Source organism: Lipophrys pholis (genome assembly GCF_963383615.2).
Source record: "Lipophrys pholis genome assembly, chromosome: 9".
In the NCBI taxonomy this organism is placed as follows: Eukaryota; Metazoa; Chordata; class Actinopteri; order Blenniiformes; family Blenniidae; genus Lipophrys; species Lipophrys pholis.
The window spans coordinates 5,600,943-5,622,857 of record NC_137639.1 but is presented as its reverse complement, the minus strand read 5'-3'; the positions used below and the strand labels follow the sequence as shown (position 1 = coordinate 5,622,857).

The following is a 21,915-nucleotide window of genomic DNA, read 5'->3' as shown; positions in this document are numbered from 1 at the left end:
CTCAAACTACCAGGGGAAGAACGTTACTGGTCAGTGTGGGGTGAAATTACATGGCTGGTCTGCTGGGTTCTTGGGTGAAAGACTGAGAAAAAAAAATAAAAATGTTCCATGCCCACAAGTTGATCATTTATCATCTGACATGATAACAACAGAGCCCACATGTCAACAAAATATATCCTGGGACAATCTCTATGGAAACAGAGAAGTCAAATCCCATCCACTTGCAACAAAACAAACAACAAACATCTCGGCACTGAAAGCCAGTGAAGACTCATATTGCCCCCAAAAGTTCCTGCAAAGCAGTCGCTATGGTTACTGATAAATACCAGCACATCACGAGTGAAAGAGAGCTTGTGAGGGAAGATGGTCTGCTACGAAGGAGGAAATGTGGAACTGGACAGAGAAATTCACCCGTGAGCACAGATCACCTTCAGCCTTCCTGGTTTATGCATAAACCTCATACTGTATAAGACACATTAACCAACTGCAGGCAGGAATAAATCTGCTTTCTTCTTTTCCTCTTGGTGTCGACCTCTTATTTTTTTTCTCAACTTTTTTCCTCACTTCATGTCTGCTCACATCTCAATTGCAGCTGCACAAAGCATTAGGCACCACTTTTATCTCCCTTATTACATGTGTTTGCCAGCACCATATCTGCCCGTTCGCACAACTGCTCACTCCCTGACACACACACACACACACACACACACACACCCACACACACACACAGAGTAAGGCTGCGGTTTTGAGGCAGCTATGACACAATCCAGATTCCTTGAGCTGCCTATAGCGGGGAAATGTGTTTTGTGCAGAACTATTTCCCTGCAAAGTCCAGATTTCCCCCGCCCCGCAGCTTTGATCCACATGGCACGGGGAGCTAATGTCAACAGTCTTGTGTTGCAGCTGGAGGGCCCGGTAGACCCCCAAGGTGTCACTCATTGTTCCCCGTTATTGTCGGGGCTGTCTAACCACTGTGAGGTGCTGTTACCCACTACACGCCCCCCCCCCCCCCCTCCCCCCCCGACAAGACAGCAGACGTCTCAAGATGACGCATGGGCACACATACACAGACACAAAAGGTTCTACACAAATGTCAGCGGCATTTTGATATATTCCGACCACCAAGTATACTTTGAAAAGGTTCACTACGACTTGTCAAGGTTTGGTAAAGCTGTGTCATAACTCTCAGGCATAACTTCTGATTGTTACACACAAAACCTTTCACGTAAGTATTTTTATCTGACTTGTAGCAGAGCAACATGATTTATATTTACATTTCTCAAGGACATACAATACATATGGTAGCTTCATTGATTCTCCTAAATAGGTTTGACTCAGAGGGCTGATGAGGATCTCACAACTGGTGGTGACGTGTGTCCCTGTGATTGTTTTATGTGCTTTAACACTAAAGATAGATTGGAAAAAAAAATATCTCTGTGGGTTATTTTACAGAAGTTCCTTTTCATTGTGTGTGATTGTATTGTTCAAACAGGGCTTTCTCCATTTTTTCAGATATGTAGGAGGTAGTCAGCCCACCTTGTATCTACTTTACATCAACGTGTGTATTATGTCTAAGACGTGTAGGCTTATGTTTACAAATTGCCAATCAATGGGTCTACAAACCTTTAATCCTACACTTTGACCCTCATCATACTTATGTATTATTATTATTATTATTAATGTAATCACACATACAGGCGATAGTAGATGACATTCTGACTGGTACAATTACTATTATGTCCAAACGCGCCAATGATTAATGAAGTTATTAACTATAACCACTGCACAAAGTGCTGAATTGACAAGAAACACATTTAGACTGTGTGTTTTGGCTGGAGTAGAACCAGAAAACATGAAGTGAGCAGAAGAGAGTTATTCTTACTGATAGATATCTTTTCGAAGCACAGTTCGAGTCAGCGGGTTATCAGCCTGCGGAGCCATGCTGAGCGAGCCCAGCTTCAAAACCAAAGTGTCTTCTTTCTTCACAGGGGGATCTGTTACGACACATAGAAATAAATCATAGAAAGGAAGCACATCTTTAGCTGATAACTTTAAATTATTCGACTCTTGTAGGCCGAGCAGCAGCGTAGGAATAATGGCTTAGCATCGTTCAGACACATGAAACCGAACACTGCCTAACAGAGATGCACAAGTCTTACAAGTTAGTCATTTAAACACAAGCAGCAGACAAAACAACACTGCACACATCTAACAATCCAACATCGATTTTATATTGTGTAGGAGTAAATATACTGTGGTTGGTGCTTTTTTTTTTGTCAGATCTGCCTCCTTGTCTTTGCAAACTAACGTGGTGGCGTATTTGGTCGACCATGACGGGGAGTTTCATACAGCCACCGCAGACTTGACAAATACAGAAATCGTAGTGTGTGACACAATGTCCCGCCGTTGTAAAGTTTTCCATGTGTGTGTTCAAGAAAAGGCGTGTGATTCTCTGAACCTGACGCTGTAGGTTTGTCTTGCGTTCCCGGACAAAACACCCTGATCACGCTGGTGTTGATGTAGATGAGAGGCAAACATCGGGACGTCAACGTGTGGCTTCTCATTGGCTGGCCCGCCGACTTCCCGCGCTCTCTGTAGCGTCTCGGCACCGTAGCCTGAAAAGATATTAAGTTGGATCAGCTCGTTTGTTCGGTTCCAAAAATTTTAAATATGATCCTATTTTAGCAGAAACAAATACTGAAAATCCCAAAGGCATTCAAAAATTTAATAAAAAACAAAAAAAACGTGCCTTTTGTTTGTGAATCCAAACAAAAAGACACTTTCATTTTACCTGGAACACTCCAGCTACGGTGGCCAGTAAGGGACAGGACAGCACCACATCAAAGGGCTGAGCTGTCAGCAGGATCTCTCTCAGGTACTGAGGCGAGGCGTCTGCGAGCAGGTCTGCGTTCACCCGCTGACTGGCGGTGGTGGCGCTGCTGCGTGTGGGCCGCTCGGGCCGCGTGGTGAGTTTGTGGCGGACGTTTTTGGTGACGGCCTGAGTGTAGGTGATGGACAGGAAGCCGTGCTGCTGGTGAGAGCCCTCCAGGACCTTAGCTGCCGTCTGACCAGTGGTGAGATAGGAAGAACGATGATGGATATCTCACGGAGCAATCCGGGACAAATGACTGCTCTGTTAGGAGGGTCTGATTTTTTTGGGATGAGGTGTAGGTCAGGCCAAATGTAACATTTAAGATCTAATCTGAACACATTTTCATAAAATAGGTGCCGATTCAGTAAAGAAAATACTGACTATATGTGAAGGAATACTTAGAGTTTACCTTCAACTTTGCACTATATGGCTTTTGGAAGTCAAAGATCATATTTAGGTTTTAGCAAACAACTTCACCTCAGGCCAAAAAAATAAAAAAATAAAAAAACAGTGCTGAGCATTCCCCTATGTAATTGTCAATAGCAAGCCAAGCTGAAGCTATGGGTGGAAAAAAGGCAATCTGGAGCAAATTTATTTACTTTCAATGCAGTAATTTACATTTATTCAACAAATCAGCCCCCTTTTACTAAGGCTTTTTTTTGTGGTTTAAATCATCAATTAAACATGCTACTATATTTCAGACTCATCAGGAGGTTTAGTTCGGCCATCTTCGGGCTGATTTGTAGAAACAAAAGGTAAAAGAAGGGATTTTGTCAAATCAGGGGGCCCAAGTCTGACCATCTCTGCTTGCTTCATCATATTTCGAAATATAATATTATTCCTGGAAAGGAGTTTCTATTCTTCATATTATTGCATGATCTTTAAAAATCCTTCACAGATAAGTACAAGGATCCAAATTATAAACTATTAGCTGACTCAATGCGAGGATAGCTCACTCTACAGTATGCATCACGAACCTCAATGTAACTTAAATATCCATAATGTGTAAAAATGATTTTAGGTGTGGAACACTTTTGATGGGGTGGGAAATTCCCTTTGGCTTTTATGAAAAAAGGAGAAGTAGCTCAAATGTAATTACACACTGAACTTTGGAAATCACTTAATCCTTTTTAACGCCTTCATATATTTTGAACCAAAAGGATGCATCCATATTAATGACAAAAAATGTGAAGCAAGTCCAAGATGGTCAGAAAAGCAGAAATTGTGAAAGCAATTGATTCCACATATGATGGCCAACAAAATTTATATTTTAATGTTCAAGACAGATCCACTAAGAAATCAGGGTAAAATCTATGAAAACGTCCAGTAACAGTGGCTGGAAAGGTCTTGATCAAAAAACTTCTGTTGGGTTCTTTTTAAACAATTTTTGTAGACGTCAATAACAAATACATACAAAACATTGTTGTTAGGAGTCCTCAGAGACAGAGTGTGGTAGAGAAATAGTATTTTCTTTAAAACTTTCCTCAGTAAATTTCAGGGATGCAGTGAAGGTTACACAGGTTTGTGAAATATCTCTGAGATTCACAGATAAGTTTTCCCAGCCACTGTTAATGGGGCTTAAACAGAGTCAATGCAAAAAAAAAAAAAAAAAGAAGAGTTCGGGTTCTTACAGGAGGGAAAAAGCCAGAGAAGTGGCTGAAAGAGTCTTGCTTGCTGACTGGTCGAACCAACACAGTGCGTCTGTTCAGCTTGTCAGTGCAAGACAGGACCACTGCTCCACCGCTGCCTGAGCTCCGAAAACCCTCCTCCAGACTGGAGGTGAAGAGAGGAGTGAAGGCGGACGCAGAGGAGGAGACAGGAGGCGAGAATTCACAGGGAGGGGGTAGAAAAGATCATTGCAGGTATTTAGACCAGGAAAAAATGGAAAACTTTGAGATGAGGAGAAGAAGAATTATGTAAAGATACATGATTTTCATCAGCATGGACTAATGTGGAATGGTCTTATACTTTGCAGCAGCACATGCTATGATTTTAATGACAAGCGGACAATGTAGAACCACAAAAGTGAGTCTTAAATAACTTCAATATTGTGTCTTTTTATCGGTTAGGTGCCAGTATAAGACCATCACCAGAGATAGAATTCAACAACAGTTGAGGCCCATATCAAGGTTTGTTCCAACACTCACACACACACAGAAAAACAACTGTCACCAGATTTCATTTACTTGATAACTCGGCCAATCAGAGGCACTGGAGAGACAGGAGAGTGTTAAACTGCAGACAGACTTTTTGAGGGGGAGTTTATAGGGTGCATTGAACAGATGCACACCCAGCATTACAGCCAAACTCTGAGATTTGTCTGTCAGTTTCCTGTCTGTCCAGCAGGGGCAGAGATGAGGGGCCTTGATTGGTAGCAGCAGATTGGCAGAGGGCAGTGAATAAAGGCCTGAAGCTGCCTGGGCTGCTCGGACACAGGCAGAGGTTTTACCGCAGCTGTATCCTTGCACTGCAGAATGAGTCCTTCATAGCTGCCAGACAGCCAGACCTGCCCTGGCCTGGAGAGACACACAAGGCTAAGCTTAATATGACAACCTGGGACGACTTGTGCAGTGCCAGGGCACTGAAAGCATCATTTTTAATGGCAGTAGTCATTACAAATCGACAGGCCGAGCAATTTTTTCTATCAGACATGCAGCAGCCAGGAGATTTAAACCTTTCTATATTTAAGGCATCGTGTTGAATTAACATAAAAAAATTCAACTCTTATTATATCTGTTAACTTAAAAACGGAGGACCTGCAAGGCAAAAATCAGAAAGTTATCATGGAGGTGGACATCATTAAAATTTGCAGCACCAAAACATCGAAATCCGAGCACAGGCTGTGTGAGATTGTGTTCACACCTGGAAGGATTAATCCACGTCAATCAAACTTGTGAACACAGGACGCACTAAACAAAGGATGTTTCAGACGTCTTGCAACAAACTTCTGTTGATGTGTGCAGGGAAGGAATTCCTACTGCTGTAAGTATCTGGATGCATTTCAAAAGCTGCTGGTGGGCTCTGGGGTGGTTATAACTCCAGACGCTGCACTACCAATGCATCCAGGCCGGTATAGAGTGCTATTGTAAAAGTTATGAAAGATCTGTCATGTGAAATAAATCATCAACGTGTGCAATGTGTTGTCTGTTTACATCTCGTGATCTGGTGTTTGAAATATCAGTGTGAATGCAAAGTACAATCCTTTGTCTTCTCACTGCTTTGCTGTGGAGCAGGGAACCGCAACTCAAGTGTGAACACAGTCTAAATCACAAGCACCACACACACACACACACACACACACACACACACACACACACACACACACACACACACACACACACACACACACACACACACACACACACACACACACACACACACACACACACACACACACACACACACACACACACAGACACACACACACACACACACACACACACACACACACACACACACACACACATTTCACACGGTGGAAAGAGTTCAATCCCATCTGCAAGTTTTCTCTTGCACCATTCTCTCGTTCATCATCCCCCCCCCCCCCCCCCCCCCCCCCGTCTTCACGATACCCCTGAGTGCAGCGGGAGAGGAGCGTCCGTGTGTTTCGCTCTTTGTTATCTTGTGTGTGTGCGTCAGCTCTTTCTGCGTCTGCTGCTGTGAAGATCTCTTTGTAATCCTCCCTCTCGGTTGTAAGAGTGACTAATACACACAGACCCCCCACTGCTCTTCATCTTCCTCCAGCTCTCCTTCCTCTCTGTGCACTCCCATCCAGCCGTACTCCGCTCCCGGCTATTTGTGGAGCAGCTGGAAGACATCAGCTTCAATTTGTGTTAGCTGCTCCTCGGAGTGAACGAGGGTGAACTGTCACCAGCCGCCGTCTCTCCGGGGCCGGCTCCGTGTTACAGAACACTCTTATGAACACCGTTGCCGGGGGAGACCAGGCTAAAGTGAGGAGGAGAAGCTTCCCAATTTCCTGAACTTCTCACGGGGAATGAAACTTCATTGAATTTATCACCAGGACACCTTTTTGCTTCGATACCCGACTTTAATTTCCCGTTTTTACTACGTGACGAGTGAACGCCACACCTACGGAGTTCAACACCCACCTATTTTCAATTCCTTGTAGACTCACTTTTGTTTCCCCTCCACCCTTTCTTGTCCTCCTATTTGATACAATCAGAGGTTCAATTATATATTTCCCTCCCATATTCGCCTGCCCTATCTAACTTTCCATTAATTTTCCAGAACCGAGATTGTTGAGGCCCGTCAGACTTGATCTGTTCTGACCCAAAGCACACAAATAACCTGGGCTGGGTGATGAAATGCCTCACAATTATCTGTTCAGAATGATGAATATGGACTCCACTCGCTGTGGGCTTGCTTGTATATGTGGATGATACAGATTAGAGTGGGCTGGGAGCCCAGAGGTCCTCCACTGTGTCCTAAGCAGCCATGACTGTAACCTGGCTTGGATAACCGAGTGCTCACGCCTGCCAGAACTTTGGTCTGTGCGAATGTGTTGGGACCAGGTTGTTAACTGCACATTAAACTGAAATAACCTAGAAATGAGAAAATTGACTTATTATCTACTTAGGAAGGCATAGAGGTCTACTAAAGAGATTAGAGCTGGCGCTGTCTCAGCAGCAATTGGACACACACCTGTGGAGAACAGAGCCGCGTGAAATAATAACCCACAGCACCTTCATGCTCTGGAGATGTCAAACTGCTGACACTGTCCTGGCTAAGCTTCTTCATCTATACTGCACCGAACACATGTGTGGAACACAAAAATAAATTGTCTGACTGCAGCAAAGCAAATCTGTAAAATGCTCGCTGGATGGTCATGTTAAAATCCACCAGTCCCTCAGCGGACCGAGAAGCAGAGATGATAAATTCTGGCGTGTCCATATCAATATCTATTATCATATCGGTGGGAAGAGCACTGATTGCAATGGATGGGTTTGATAGAGACGCGGCGCTCCAGAAAGGTCCGTCTTCCATTCACTGTCTGGCTCGATCAGAGCAGGAGACACTCGGGGGAAGAGATCTGAACACGTGCTCTGTCCGCTGGATGCTACGACGTGTGGAGCTGGATTGTTGTTTCATTATCTCCTCAGAACAAGACAGGGGGAATTGCCTCCTGCTAAGGGGTTCTGATCCCAGCAGAACGGGACCTCAGGCACGTAGGCTGTGCAGGCCCGGAGCTGCTGACTCATCAAAGAGGTATGTGATAAAGACAATAATGGTGTCGATATTGAAAATAAAAACTTGATCTAATTACTGGGAAGAACATCCATGTGGGGGATGGGTAGGTGGGAGGAATGAAATGTTGCATCAATGTGTGCGTTCATCATCTCAGAGCACAAAATTACCTCATTTTAACTGGAAGTTGACGTGGAGAGAGATTACCATAAGGATGCGGTGGAACATGGCCCAGTGGTTTCCCGCTCCTAACAGCGCGTTAATGTTTCTCTGAATCAAGTCAGACACCGCAGGCTGAGAGAAGATGACTGACGTCCTGACCCGACTCCTCTGCCCTGTGAGTCAGAGCCGGGCCGGCACAGAATCCCTTCAACAACCGTCCATATAGGCTGTTGGTCCGTCTGTCTCTCAGTCTGTGGGCGACACCACAACAGCTGTCTGGAAAGACGAGGCCGCTGAGGTGATAATCCAAAGAATTATATGAGGAGAAGTAGGAACAGACAAAGCGGTTGTCGCGTTGGTGGTAAACGTGTATGAGTGCCGCCACTGGGATCAGAATAGTATCGTGTGTGGGGGCAGCAGCATGACCTGGAGGATAAACTAGAGGCGTCCAGCTTTTGCTGTTTCACCGCAGTGGAGATCAGATCTTCACCATTGTTTTCTCCACAAAAAGCCACTGAGAGGTTTCCATTGTCTATTTTTAGAACATCTGTGTGGAGAAAAAACTTTAGGAGCTTTACATGTGTTGTTACACAATCTATGCAGGACGAAGCCTATAGACATAAAGACGACCAAGGATTACTGTATTTGTTCTTATCTGTTTGCTGCAGATCTTAAGAGTGCAAATACAGAAAATAATGGAGAATGAATTTATGAGAGTTCAGTTAAGGGTAATTATTAAATCCTCAAATATGTATGTTAATATTTCTATTAACAGTTTTTATATTTTTGAAAAGAAAAAATTGTCATTTCAATGATAAAATGGCATCAATACTCCAATTTCTTTTGGCAAAACAGCAAAAAATTATTTGAACAATTGTATGTATCTGAAACTCGTAAATCAGTTGAGAATCACATCGAACAGCTAAAATCAGTCTATAATTAGCTTCTCCATCCGCAAATAAACGACCCACCAACATAAATACAGAGCATAAATTACAGGTTTTTTCCTATCCAAAGTTAATTTCCTTTAATATTCTATGAGTTTAATTTAAATACTTATTGTTTTCCTTCAGAACAAACAACATTTTGTTATATCGATTGATATATACTTGATATTTACAAAAATAGCTTCTGCAAAAATGTTAAATGAAGTTATCCTTCATATAAACGATTATAAGCTTAACTTAACTAATCATACTTTAATAGTCAAAGGGTCATGGTCAGGGACTCACAGTAGTGACTTGTCCACTGGGGGATAATCAGTTATCAGATGATATGTATATTTTATTTCAAAATCTAATATCACAATACATTTCTAAAACAATAAATCTAACATGAGGGCAAAAGCAAACGATACAACTATGGTCATCTCTTTAACAAAGGCATCCCTCTCACTTTGATTAAATTAAAAAAAAAACTAAGTCTACCAGGAAGGATAAATACATTTTGTACAATTTCACAATATGTTAATGAAATTCTCTGTAAAGCCTAAAACTCCCAAGTGGTTCATTTTGATCACATCTTATACGATGAACATTTGACTTTCAAAATTCACTCCTCCACCATTGAGTCACATTCTAGATGTATTCATACCTGTATTTGTAGTGATCGATGTTGAAGCTGCCGACTTTACATTTAATCTTTGTGTAAACATCCTGGACATCCACCGAGGCGCTCAGGTCTTCTAGTTCACCGATGACACACATCTCCACTGGAAACACACACACACACACACACACACACACACACACACACACACACACACACACACACACACACACACACACACACACACACACACACACACACACACACACACACAAAAGACATAGCTTTAAGGTCACAAAATGAATCAGAATCAGAGCTGATTTTGTCCTGAATTCATCGGCTGTGGTCAGTTATTGAACAGAGGATGCTCAGTGTCTCATGCTTCATCGTATTCGGCTGATTAGAAGTCAAACTACACCACAAAACAGACCAACACTCATTCAACAAATATGCACACCAATACACATGTTGTGTGGGCAAACTTGGCTGTGTTTCTGTGTTCTGTTTCTATTTGAGAAGGCAAAGCATCTTGTCACATGAATTTGATATCCAACTAGCCCCGGGACCCTCAATCCATCATATGTGTGTGTATTTACACAGTGTGCAACATCATGCCGGCTCCTCTGTGTGCGCGCATGCACAGGCAACTCTGTGCACCTTGTGTGCAAACAAACCCACCCACTGCAGGCAGAGTGAGTAAGCTTCATAGAAAGGACTGATTAACTTTGTGCTGAACCGAGCCTGTGAGCTTAACTGTTGCTTCTCTCTCATTGTTTCCACTGAGAAAGTCCCACAATCACAAGAAAGCTTGGGAAATTGGACTTCATGCATGTGAAACTATGGTTGTTGTTGTACTGTTGCCTTGTGGTGATTCTCAGAACAGTTGAGGTTCCCAACAGCATATTAATATCAAAACATAAGGCCTGACAGCTTTAATGTGGATACTATGTGGAAAGAAAATCTAACTCAAATTGTGAGATCCTTAGAAAGTCATAGTCTCCGACAGAGTGCTGATATTGATGTATGAGTTTTCATAAGAGCACTGGAAACCTTTAGTCCTTTCGTCTTAACGATGGGTTCATCTTAAAAAACAGAAAGAGTACCACTGATTTCTGCCCTCAGCAGAGCCTCTGGAGGCTCGTGCTTCAATTTCTACCTCTAATCTTCCAACACATAATAGCACAACATTTTACCCGAGGACCAGTGGAATGGGCTGGCTGTTTTTCCATTTTCTCTGGAAAGACAAGAATCTTATTTCCTTCGCAGTTGAAAAACATATTACATCATAGCAGATTGACTGCAGTCATATATGTGGCTTACTTATCTCCAGGAATGCAATATTAAGCATCTAATAAATTGCATACACGCATTGCTTGTTCCCAATAAAATGCTCAATGTGTTGCATAAAGACAACTCAGTGGTAAGTTCATCTCACCACTCAGATGGCACATATTAAGCCCAAATCCAGAGTAATGCCTATTTAGGATGTCTCTAAGTCAAACCATCTCTGTGAGGTCCTCCGAAACATTCCATTTCCACTATTAAAGACCTTAAGCTGGCCGATCTGGTTGGCAGATGCTAAATATTACAGCCACCAATTAAAGGTAAGTCTCGCCTTTCATCGCCACAGTAAATCTAAAGGGGACACGAGGCAGTTCGCTTGAGATTAATCACGATTATTTATTTGTCTTTGCCCCCTTATCCCCCCCCCCTCTCTCCTGTCTGAGACTTTTACATTTGACTGAGAAAAAGTGCGGGCGTGACCATCTTCAGTGTTGAAACAATTACCCTTAACTCTTCCATGAACTGACAGATCTGTATTAAAACTCCTCCTGTTTTCTGCTGATAAACTCACTAACAGAACACTGTAATGACAAACACATGAAGGATTATTGTTCACGATTGAAGAGACTCGCCCTCAGGCCCTGTTTACACGATAACGGTGCTCAGAGTTTGTTGAGAATGCTCCCACTCCGCCTGCATGAAGACGGCGGAAAAGAAATAGTCAATATTGAATAGCTTTTCTGCACATGACTCGAGTAGATGGACAATCACAACAGTGGCGGCCTCCGGATTTTCATTACTTGGTACTTTTATAATTGACAGTCACCCGGTGTAGCAATCAAACATGGACGTCTGTTCATAAGAATGTCCGTGTACTCACCATTGTTAATGTTTAGTGTATTCTCTACACGCATGTGTGTGTGGTTTAATGACAAAAACAAATAGCACTCACTAGTGGCCATACATGCTAACTGCATCATTTTTTGCGTTTCTGACATTTTTGTGCACCGACATTGTTTTCAATACGACGCTGTGTAAACGCACACCCTCTTTGAAAGGAAGATGCAAAATGATGCGTTTTCACATGAAACGTCATCGTGTAAATGGGGTCTTACTTGTTTGCTCCTTTGACTGTTTTTCTGAGCCATTTACTTTTAAGATTAGTCGGCTAGTCCTGAATTATGCTGAATTACTCTGCCAGGAGTAAGTTTTTATTGGAAAGCCTGGTACATCATAAGCACGTCTCCTGTTCATCACAGGGCAAACACAGAGATGCACATAATCACACACAACCATCGAGACACGGGACCAACTGAGATTCAACTGCAGAATCCTGTAGCACACCCACAGTGAAGCAACAACATGCAAACTCTAAACTGAGATGTCCTGTTCCAGAATTAAACTCCGGTTTTAATGTGAGAAAGAAATCAGCCTTAATGGTGGAAAGTGACAGAAAGTTGTAAAGAAGTTCATCATTGCTGAAAACTAAAACCTAAAGTAAAACAAGAAAAGGACAGGAAATACAGATGCATTGTTAAATATAGAAAATTTAAATGTATAATAAAGAAGTAATAACAATTGTATTTCTTTGCACCCCAGTGCTGATCATTTGTCTGTCATACATACGAAATGTCTGATTTTACATCATCAGCTGTAGAAGATGTATCACACAGAGAGAGTAAATATGGTGATGACGGGTTAGTGTACCTGTCTTTTTGCTGGTTGGGTCCAGAGCAAACAGTTTGACTGTGACTTTGGGCAACATCCACTGCATCCAAAGGCTGACCTTCCCACTGGTTCCACCGATGCTGCTGGTTTTCTGCTCGAGAGTCACTGTGTCGGCAAATGGACCATCGTCTCCGGCAGGCACCGAGTCACCCTGGAGACACAAAGTGTGATCAGACGATGTCTACAATCTATCAAGGTGAGACCAAGCTTGACTCTTTGGCCTGATGGTGGTGACGCAATTGAAACATGAGGGTAACTTGTCAGATCAAACAGTATTGTGGCAAGCTTCAACAGATTAAACCCATAACAAATATGTCACGAGAGGACATTAGAGCACATGTACGTGCTGCATCATCGTGTCTATCGATATGTACACACGTGTCCAACCATGTGTTCAGTGAATGTGACTGTTTGAATATGTTGTCGCTGTGTATGTAGCCATAACAAAGCAACCATTGGGCCTATTGGTGCGTGGATGACATCAGTGTCTGGTGAGCAGAGCTCCACACAGAACAAAGTAATGCTGCTCTATTGTGTGAAGCTGTCACTGGTGTTAACCCCAAACTGAGCCACCAGCTCCCACACGGCCTCCTTTCACTCAGCCAGGACACACACGTCTTGCAGCCTGGGAGAGGATGCGAAGCCGGAGACCGGAGGTGGAGGAGAAGATGATGGTGGTGGTAGTGGAGGCGGGCGCACAGAGGGGGGATGAAGTGGAGAAGCAAGCAGGATGCGGTGGAGGAGTCGGCCTTCTGTGAGCTCTCAACTCATTACTGGGGGTTTGGCAAGGCACTGAAGATGACAGCACTGGGGACATTTTTATTTCTCCTGCTCTCTTCCTGCTAAATCTGTTTTTCCAAACATCTATCTGTGTGGCAGACTCGGAAAGTGAAAAGCTCTGCAAACAAACAATATGGCAATTTGCAGCCCTGGCACTGTGAGGTTTCACTTTTTCCACAGCGTCTCCCATCGCAGCGCCGTAATGACAGATTGTGTCATGGTTATCGAGCCTGGCTGTGGTTGGTGAGGAGGTTATCAACAATCTCAATTAGAAACCCTACAGCTGCTGGGCTGATTACAGTATCTTAAAGAGGATCCAGATGAGGAAAGTATGTCCCTTTTCCACAGCAGGGGGGGTAGGGGTCGGGGGGGGGGGGGGGGGGGGGGGGGGACTCCAATTTGCAAATTTAATTTAATCACACAGTTGAGGGTGGCTGACAGCAAAGCACAATAACAACGGATGTCAATGATATAAATAAATTAGGATTATGCTGATTCAAAAATAGATTTAGCGTCACAGTGTACAGGGACCACAGCAATTTATGAGAAGCTCGTGCTCATAGCAGACGTACTGAGGATGAGAAAGTGTAAGGAATGTAAGAAACACACGCCTGGAGATTACCGCACAAGAGCTGTATACATATAAAACAGAATCTAAATCCAACACCATTTATTCACTCTAAAACAGAGGTTCTCAAACCTTTTCTTGAGGAACCCAAAGTTTTGCCATTGTAAACTATGCCACCCCTGCCACCACATCCTGTACAGTTACAAAGGAAAGCTGAAGGAACACATCTTTGGGTTCACGCACCGCCTCGGGGTGTTTGGCAGTCTAGTGCCGCTTCAGCTTTCAGTTTCAAACCTTCATTCACCAGTTTGTCACCACAAAAGATGAATGCAGCTCTAATTTTGTCCACAGCTTCGATGAAGCCATATTGAATGTAACTCTCTTGGTACATTCTTTTCTTTTTGACATATTATTCTTCCTCTTTAACCTGATGTCATTTTCTTCCACTGCTGACATTGCGTGCTCACCTTTGTGTATATTGGAGACAGGATGTTCATATAAATGGTAAATGGATTAACCTACAGTATATAGTGCTAATATAGCAGTGATACCCTGTAAAGTATACAAATGATTCTGCACATCAAACTTAACTCCTGTACACATTAAAGAACTGCCAAAATAAAAGCCCTGTATATTCTGCATTCAACCCAATAAACTCTAACAGTGTTAATGCAAACAATTGGACAGGTGTATGCATGTGTGGTGATAATAATGAGCAATATCAGTGTATTATTAGTGGCGTTCAGTCAGTTTGAACAGTCTCAGTGAGAAACATTCCAGAAGGTTTTTAGAAGCATTCAAACAATGACCGGATGAATGCGTGCATCATTTTCTTAATGTTCAACTAAGTTTATGGTGAAGATCAGATTAAGAAAGAGGGTTTAGGTGTGTGTGTGCTTGATTTTATTTCTTTGGAAATCCTTATGAAATCACTGTCAACCTTTTCATGACAAGAAGAAACAGAAGACTAAATCTAACATTCTGTGAAACTAAGTCGTAAAATGATAAATAAAGAGTTTATGTCAGGCTGTGTGTGTGTGTGTGTGTGTGTGTGTGTGTGTGTGTGTGTGTGTGTGTGTGTGTGTGTGTGTGTGTGTGTGTGTGTGTGTGTGTGTGTGTACTGTGCAGGACTGTTTAGTTTACAGCTCGATCCAGTTAGTATGAATATCCTCTGTGATTTGGTGTGTGGAAACAGGAGCCAGCCACTCGCACTGTGGGCAGCTCAGACCACTGTGTACAGCATCGTGGTTACGCTGAAGCATCGGACACCCGAGTGCTCCCGCTCCCCCGCCAGAACAACGCCTGTCCCTGTAAAAACCTCAATGTCAAAAGAACTGATTTCACAAGGATGAAAAGTTAGTGAACTTTGAGTAACAGACTGACATCGTGGCTATTTTATTCTGCTAATCAAGCAGTCTGAATAGCAGAAGAGATGTGATCGATTGAGAAAAACTAGAAAAGGTTTAATTAAACAATATGCATTGGTTATTGTGTCCACTGACTGGACAACTATCACAACTTTTAAATAAGACACTCTTATATAGTACTGAGGGTTTGAAGTTCCTCATCAATGTATGAAGGTGAGCTTGTGCACACATGGCGATGTTTCTCAGGTCGGGGTGGACCCCAGCTGCCAGAGTGGGGGCCCCCCCAAACAATCACACACATTCTAGGAGGGGAGCTATTTTCCCACACCTCCACAAGCCAAGTTGTAAAGTATACAGTTTAATTCCTGGGCCTCTATGCTATAAACGTGCTGAGAATCCGGGTTTATTTTCTCTGCAGAGTTTGTCTTCGCTCATCAGAGAGACCCAAACATTGGAAGACAACAGCAGGCTGTGAAGTGTCACAGAGAGATGGAGGATACGGCTGATTGTGAAAGAAGAATGGAGTTACTGGTGATTAAACGGCTTTAGTGAGGGTGGATGGAATTAGATAGAGGCTGAAAGAGAGACACAGTGGAGCAAAGAACAGAGTGGGAGAGTAGGAGAGGTACGCATACTATAGATAAAGAAGATTAAAGAGAAACAAATGGAGAAAAACAAATTTGACTGTTTCATGAAAACATATTGTTGTTGCATTTTCGTTTCAGAAAAGTTTCCCGTTTACAAGGTTTTGAAAACAAAGTTGATTGACACAGCATCAGCAAAAACGCTGAAACCAATGTAGTTTTCATGTTCGGCCACAAGTGGGTGCCTGTTGTTTGTTTTGATAACAAAATCATGCACATATGCACCTCGGACAACAATACATTATTAACATCAACAATGGCGAGCACACGGACATTCGTATGGACAAAAGACGACATTTGGATTGCTATTCCGGTGACTCTCAGCTCTAAAACTAGTCCCAGGAGAATATGAACTGGGAGTCAAGACACTCTGGAGGCAAACATTGCTGTTGTCCACTCACGCTGGTGCAGAACAACTAGTTACTGCAGTTGTACTGCTCATGCACCGTTGAAGCGTTTCCAGAAAGTTGAGTTTGTGACGTGTACACTGTGACATAGTGGGAGCGTTTTTTGGATTTTCAGTGGCTCTGAGTACGGTACTGTTGTTGTGTAAACGGACACCCGAAACACAAGAGAAGTTTTGCGTTTGCATTTGAAAACATTATGTAAACAGGGCCTTAGTTAAACCAGAAAGTGGAGCTGAATGTTAATGTCATTCTGAGGTTTTCTTTAATCTACGAATGAACTGTGAAATTTTGTTCTGTGGTGACGAGATTGCTGGAATCTCTGAATAACTTGAGTTAGGTTGATCACAACATGAAAGAGAATAAATATCGGCATGATAAATTAGGAGTCAGGAATGCAAGTGAAATGGAGGGAGAGAGAGAAAAACAGAGAAACTGGGAAAAACTCAAGGGGGAAGGTGCTGAAATGAGAACCAAAGAAAATCAATCATACTTCAACAATGGCTGTTGGAACTGGTGCGTTTGTACTTGTACTCTGTCCTGTTATGAGATAACTTTCTTGCCTGGAGAAGCATTTTTGCGGAGGAGGTGAAGAAATTTATGTGAGTAATAATTTGGAAGCGTTGCAGCAGTGGCATTAAACGTCATGCGTCTGCGGAGTATTTCAGGATTACGTTAACATGATGTTAAACTTGTAATTGACTGTGTTTAACCTTCAGCAAAGCAATTTTCTCAACGGAAAGTTAGTTTCATGATTTCAGAACAAAGCTTGTACGTAAACTTTTGTTTGTAATTGATCTGATTTCGTGCGGCAGTCCAAAAACAATTGGAAACTCCTATTGGCTGTGTGTCGTGGAAAACGGGGTGATGCGAACTTTTGTGTCGACCAACAATAATACAACCCTACGAGATTTTACTGGATCACTGCGGTGTTGAATTGAGTTATTCAATGGAAGCAGGAAGGAGCTATAGGGCAGACATTCCGGGCACATGATTCTGATGTGGCTTAAAAAAAAAAAAAAAAGGGTGTGTGGCTGTTGAGGAGAGACTGTTGCCACTGAGACTTATCAAAACAGCTCCTGCATTCTTGCTCAATCACCCAGCCTCCCCGAGGACTAAACACTTCTACCGCTGTTTGTACTTAGGTAAACAGTAACAAGTGGGCTGTCAGGGGCCACTGTGGCCTTGTTACAGACGCCCCACACCATAGACCCTCCCGCTGCCATGCTGAACCGCTGCCACTTCTGCCCGTCCAAAAGTGACGCAAAACACCCCCCACATGCTGATCGCATGGAAACAAATGCAGACGCAGATGTATGTCGACATATGAAACACTTCTTTTTCAAGTGCGTGCACACGTTATTGGCTCTCGGGGCGGCGTGATGGTTGTGCTGTGATCCCAGGGGCCCCGCGGAGCTGACAGGGAGCTGGAGGCCAGTGTGTTACATCCAAGCTGAGCTGCCTCTGCTTAACAACACAAACACTCATCAACACTCATTATTTTTATACATCCCATATTTAAGCTTCACACGAAACACACACGCACACATATAACACCCAGTACCTTGGTGGCAGCAGGCGCAAGGCTACAGAGCCCAGGCTTGTCACTCTTGCTACAACCGTTTTACACAGGATAAAACCCTCCTGCCACATTCAGTAAGCCTGGGATGAGAATTACCAAGAAGAGGAACAAAAAGAGGAAAACCATTTAAAAAAACATGGCTGTAATTTTCCACTGCAAACACTGCGACACACCAGACCCCAGTGTCTAGGTTTAGTAGTTTATCTGAGGGAGAAAAGTAAATACAGTTTGTTTTTCACAAGTTAGGAAGCGGGTTTACACCCAATCAAGCATCAGCTTAAACGAATCGAACAGCTCCTGCATAGAGAAAAATAATGCAAGAAACACATTCACTGGTGAGATTTTTCTCCAGCTGTGAAAAAACCTTCCCGAAGAAAACACTTTTCTTGATAAATCACATGTGTTCGCCTGACTCAGCTTCATATAACAACCTAAAAAAAAACAATATTTGCATTTTGAATAATAAATCAAGAGGTAGAATCGCATAAACAACAATAGCTTAAAAGGCGTGCGCCAGATGAAATGACTCATGCCATAGATGAAAAGAAGCCAACTCAGGGTGTTGGCGAGGTGTGGCTTTGTGTCAATTAGCAGAAAATGAAAAGAACGATAAATAGGAAAACACTGTGAATGGCCATGACAAGAATACTCAGAACTGATTGATACTATGCAGTGTATAGTGTCAGAGAGAGGAGTGAACCGATTCACAGTTAAAGTAAAAGTCCAATTCCATGATGCATTGATGGCGGTAGCGGGTTTCTTTTCGTTATGACAAGAGGTCGGCCGGAGTGAAAAATCACAGCGCAGATGAGCAGATGATTTCCATAATCCACAAAAACACCGCACCGACTAAATTAAGTGTGGCTGTGAGAGGAAAAACAAACCTCAGTGGGGGAGCCGAAATCTGCCGAGGGGCTGCAGGTGCTGGTGTCAGGCGGGGCGGGTACCGGCGCTGCTGCGCACCGGGGAGGACGGAGCTGGACCGGCGGGGGGGTCCGGGATGCTTGAGCTCTGACGCAAGATGCCATGCTTCTGGAGACGTGCCCACGTGGAGCTCCAGCTGAGGAGTAGCTCGTATAAGAGCTGAACCTGGAGGGGATGATAAAAGCAGAGTAGTAAGTCCCAATGCTAGATATCCTACCCCCAAAGTGTTACACAGTTTCCTAATGTGATGTAAGGAAACATTACTGTTCCCATGCCTTCTCTTCCAGATGTAAAAGCAATCATGGAGAACTCTCTGTCATTAGACACACCGTGTTATACACATGCCAGCCGAGTACCCAAAAAGATACCCCAGACACCCCGAGAACAACACAACAAGTAGTCTCAATATTTCAAAGCACATTGAATTGTATTTTTGCCAAGGTGTGACTCAAACCTCTGCACCAGAGAGTTCTTATGCAGTTCTGACTTCTGAGGCCATAAGCATGATTTGGCTTGGCAGCACTGTAGCTATGTGACACTAAACCTAGTTAAAGTTGAGAGAGAAGGGAAGAGAGGAGAGGGTAATATTAGCCAGAAATGGACTACTATCCATTCTCATTTCTCTCACCCTCAAATTTAGCACACTTGTAGACTTCGAGCTTGTCATTCAGGGAGCCTCGGAGAAGTGATGTAATACTTGTGTCCGGGTTTCTTTTCGAAAAGGCACCGCATGCACACACACGTGCAGCACTGTACTAATTTGTTATCCATAACAACAAAACTCCCAAAGAAACACCCACAGAGGAAAGTTAAGTTGTGTCATCAATTTCCCTTCTTGAAAAACTCACCACGATTAGGAAAAACTGAAGGCCCGGCGTCAAGTGTTCTCAACTATTTATCATGTGCTCACATTCAAAGACCTCGGCTTTACACAACAACAAAGCCAAAAACAAGAGTGGAAAACATGAGAGGGAAGCAGGGGAATGTGATGCTTTCGGTTATTCATGCATTCGCTCAGGAGTTTTTGTGGAGGAGAACAGAGGGAAGGAAAGGGAGAAAAGCCACACGCTTTCATAGTGAGCTAATTTCTGGATTTCAAACGCTTTGTTTCTGTAGCCAGCCAGCCAGACCCCCACCCCCCACCCCCCGACCCCCAACTCCAAGGGTCCTTCAGACTGAAAAGGTGAACACACACACACACACACACACACACACACACACACACACACACACACACACACACACACACACACACACACACACACACACACACACACACACACTTTTTTCATTTTATTTTGCTCGCTCACACACTTTGTGCGCACTCCAATGAGTGCACACAGATTGCAGGGCGGCCTTCCACAAATAAGCATAAATCAAATTAAAAGCAGCACAATATGTTACAGCTGGGCCGTTTCAAACACGTCCAGGAAGAGCTGCTAACGTCGATCCAGCCGCCGTGCAGGGGACGGGGGCCAACAGCTGTCTGTTATACCCGACTGGACTGCAACGGCGGCAGGGGAGGTACAGAACCACGCTCCCTTCACTGAGAGCTTGGGGCCTGGAACTCCAACCAAGCACAACAGGGCCTACTGCACTGAGCAGCAGATGTGGATGAAGAGAGGGAAGAATGCTGAGTGGAGAGGAGGAGGAGGAGTGTGGGACCGAGATGAAAAAAGAATGACAGGGTTGTTACATGACCTCCGTTTTAGCATCTGGGACCGAGTCTTTTCCATAATTAAACCTCTAAATCATTCCATCTATGCTCTCATCGTTGGTCCTCATGTATGATTTTGTTCCTCTCACCTAACTTATTATATCTTCCTTGACCCACGACAAAATGTTTCAATAGAGTCGGGACAACAACAGCAAAAGCTTGGAAAAACTGTTTAAAAGAAACTGCTGGAAAAGACTTTTCTCTACTGATGAGGTTCGATGGATGGATGGATGGATGGATGGATGGATGGATGGATGGATGGATGGATGGATGGATGGATGGATGGATGGATGGATAGACGACTCATCACTTTTCTTCTACAGTCGTTCTTTTTGAGATTGTAAATGATGCATTGTCATTTGGAAATGCTAGAATTTCACAATTTTGAGCCAAAAAGATCAATTTCAGTAGCTGCAACTGTCATAAACCATTAACAGTGTCGTACAGTAGAAACCATCGCATAGGTTCAGGGTCCCTCATGAAAAAAAAAAAAGAAAAGATTTCCGTAGACAAGGTTTAACGCTCCATTGAAAAATCTAACATTCAAGTTAAAGTGTGACACAGCTTTGTTCTATAGTAGAGATCAGGCTCCAACACTGGTCGCCCTGCAGCCCATACGAACTGAAACAATCAACAGCATGAGAAACTAAAAACTTGACAAAGGAGTCACTGAAATCTGCAACTTCAATTCTTGCAATACTTTTAAAGTGTTGTTAAAAGAAAAGAGCTGACGTAACAGAGCTGTAGACGAGCCTCTGTCTCATCCATCATTGGAGTTTGTGTTTTTCCGCCGTATTTTACACGTGTCACAAAAGCTTAAAGGAGAGCTGGGTCAGCTGGTCTGCTAGTTGCAGAGAAGATGTTTAGCTACACGCACGCACACACACACACACACACACACAAACACACATGCACACACTAAAAAGATACAGAAAACACAGACGCCACATTTCATGAGTTGGGGAAGTGGCTGGAACATATGGGGAGCAGGGTTCTCCAAAGATCTGTCATCTGCAGATTGGGAGGCCTGCTCGGCTGCAGTCGTACAGACTGGAGACTGAACAGAGGCTTCCACGCTCATTCACAAAAACACACGGATGCAGATGGACAGGGGAGCATGTGGATGACCA

The 21,915-nt window shown here is 43.4% G+C and overlaps 1 protein-coding gene across 1 annotated transcript in view; it reads right to left on the bottom strand.

Annotated features, from left to right (window-relative positions):
- Nucleotides 1-21,915, bottom strand: part of vps13b (vacuolar protein sorting 13 homolog B) — a 372,358-nt gene that overhangs the window by 156,663 nt on the left and 193,780 nt on the right. The window contains 8 exon segments of the mRNA XM_080472571.1: nucleotides 1,883-1,994; nucleotides 2,459-2,615; nucleotides 2,792-3,064; nucleotides 4,504-4,645; nucleotides 9,833-9,950; nucleotides 12,779-12,950; nucleotides 19,029-19,085; nucleotides 19,087-19,233. Of these exon segments, the coding sequence (XP_080328697.1) occupies nucleotides 1,883-1,994; nucleotides 2,459-2,615; nucleotides 2,792-3,064; nucleotides 4,504-4,645; nucleotides 9,833-9,950; nucleotides 12,779-12,950; nucleotides 19,029-19,085; nucleotides 19,087-19,233 (1,178 nt within the window).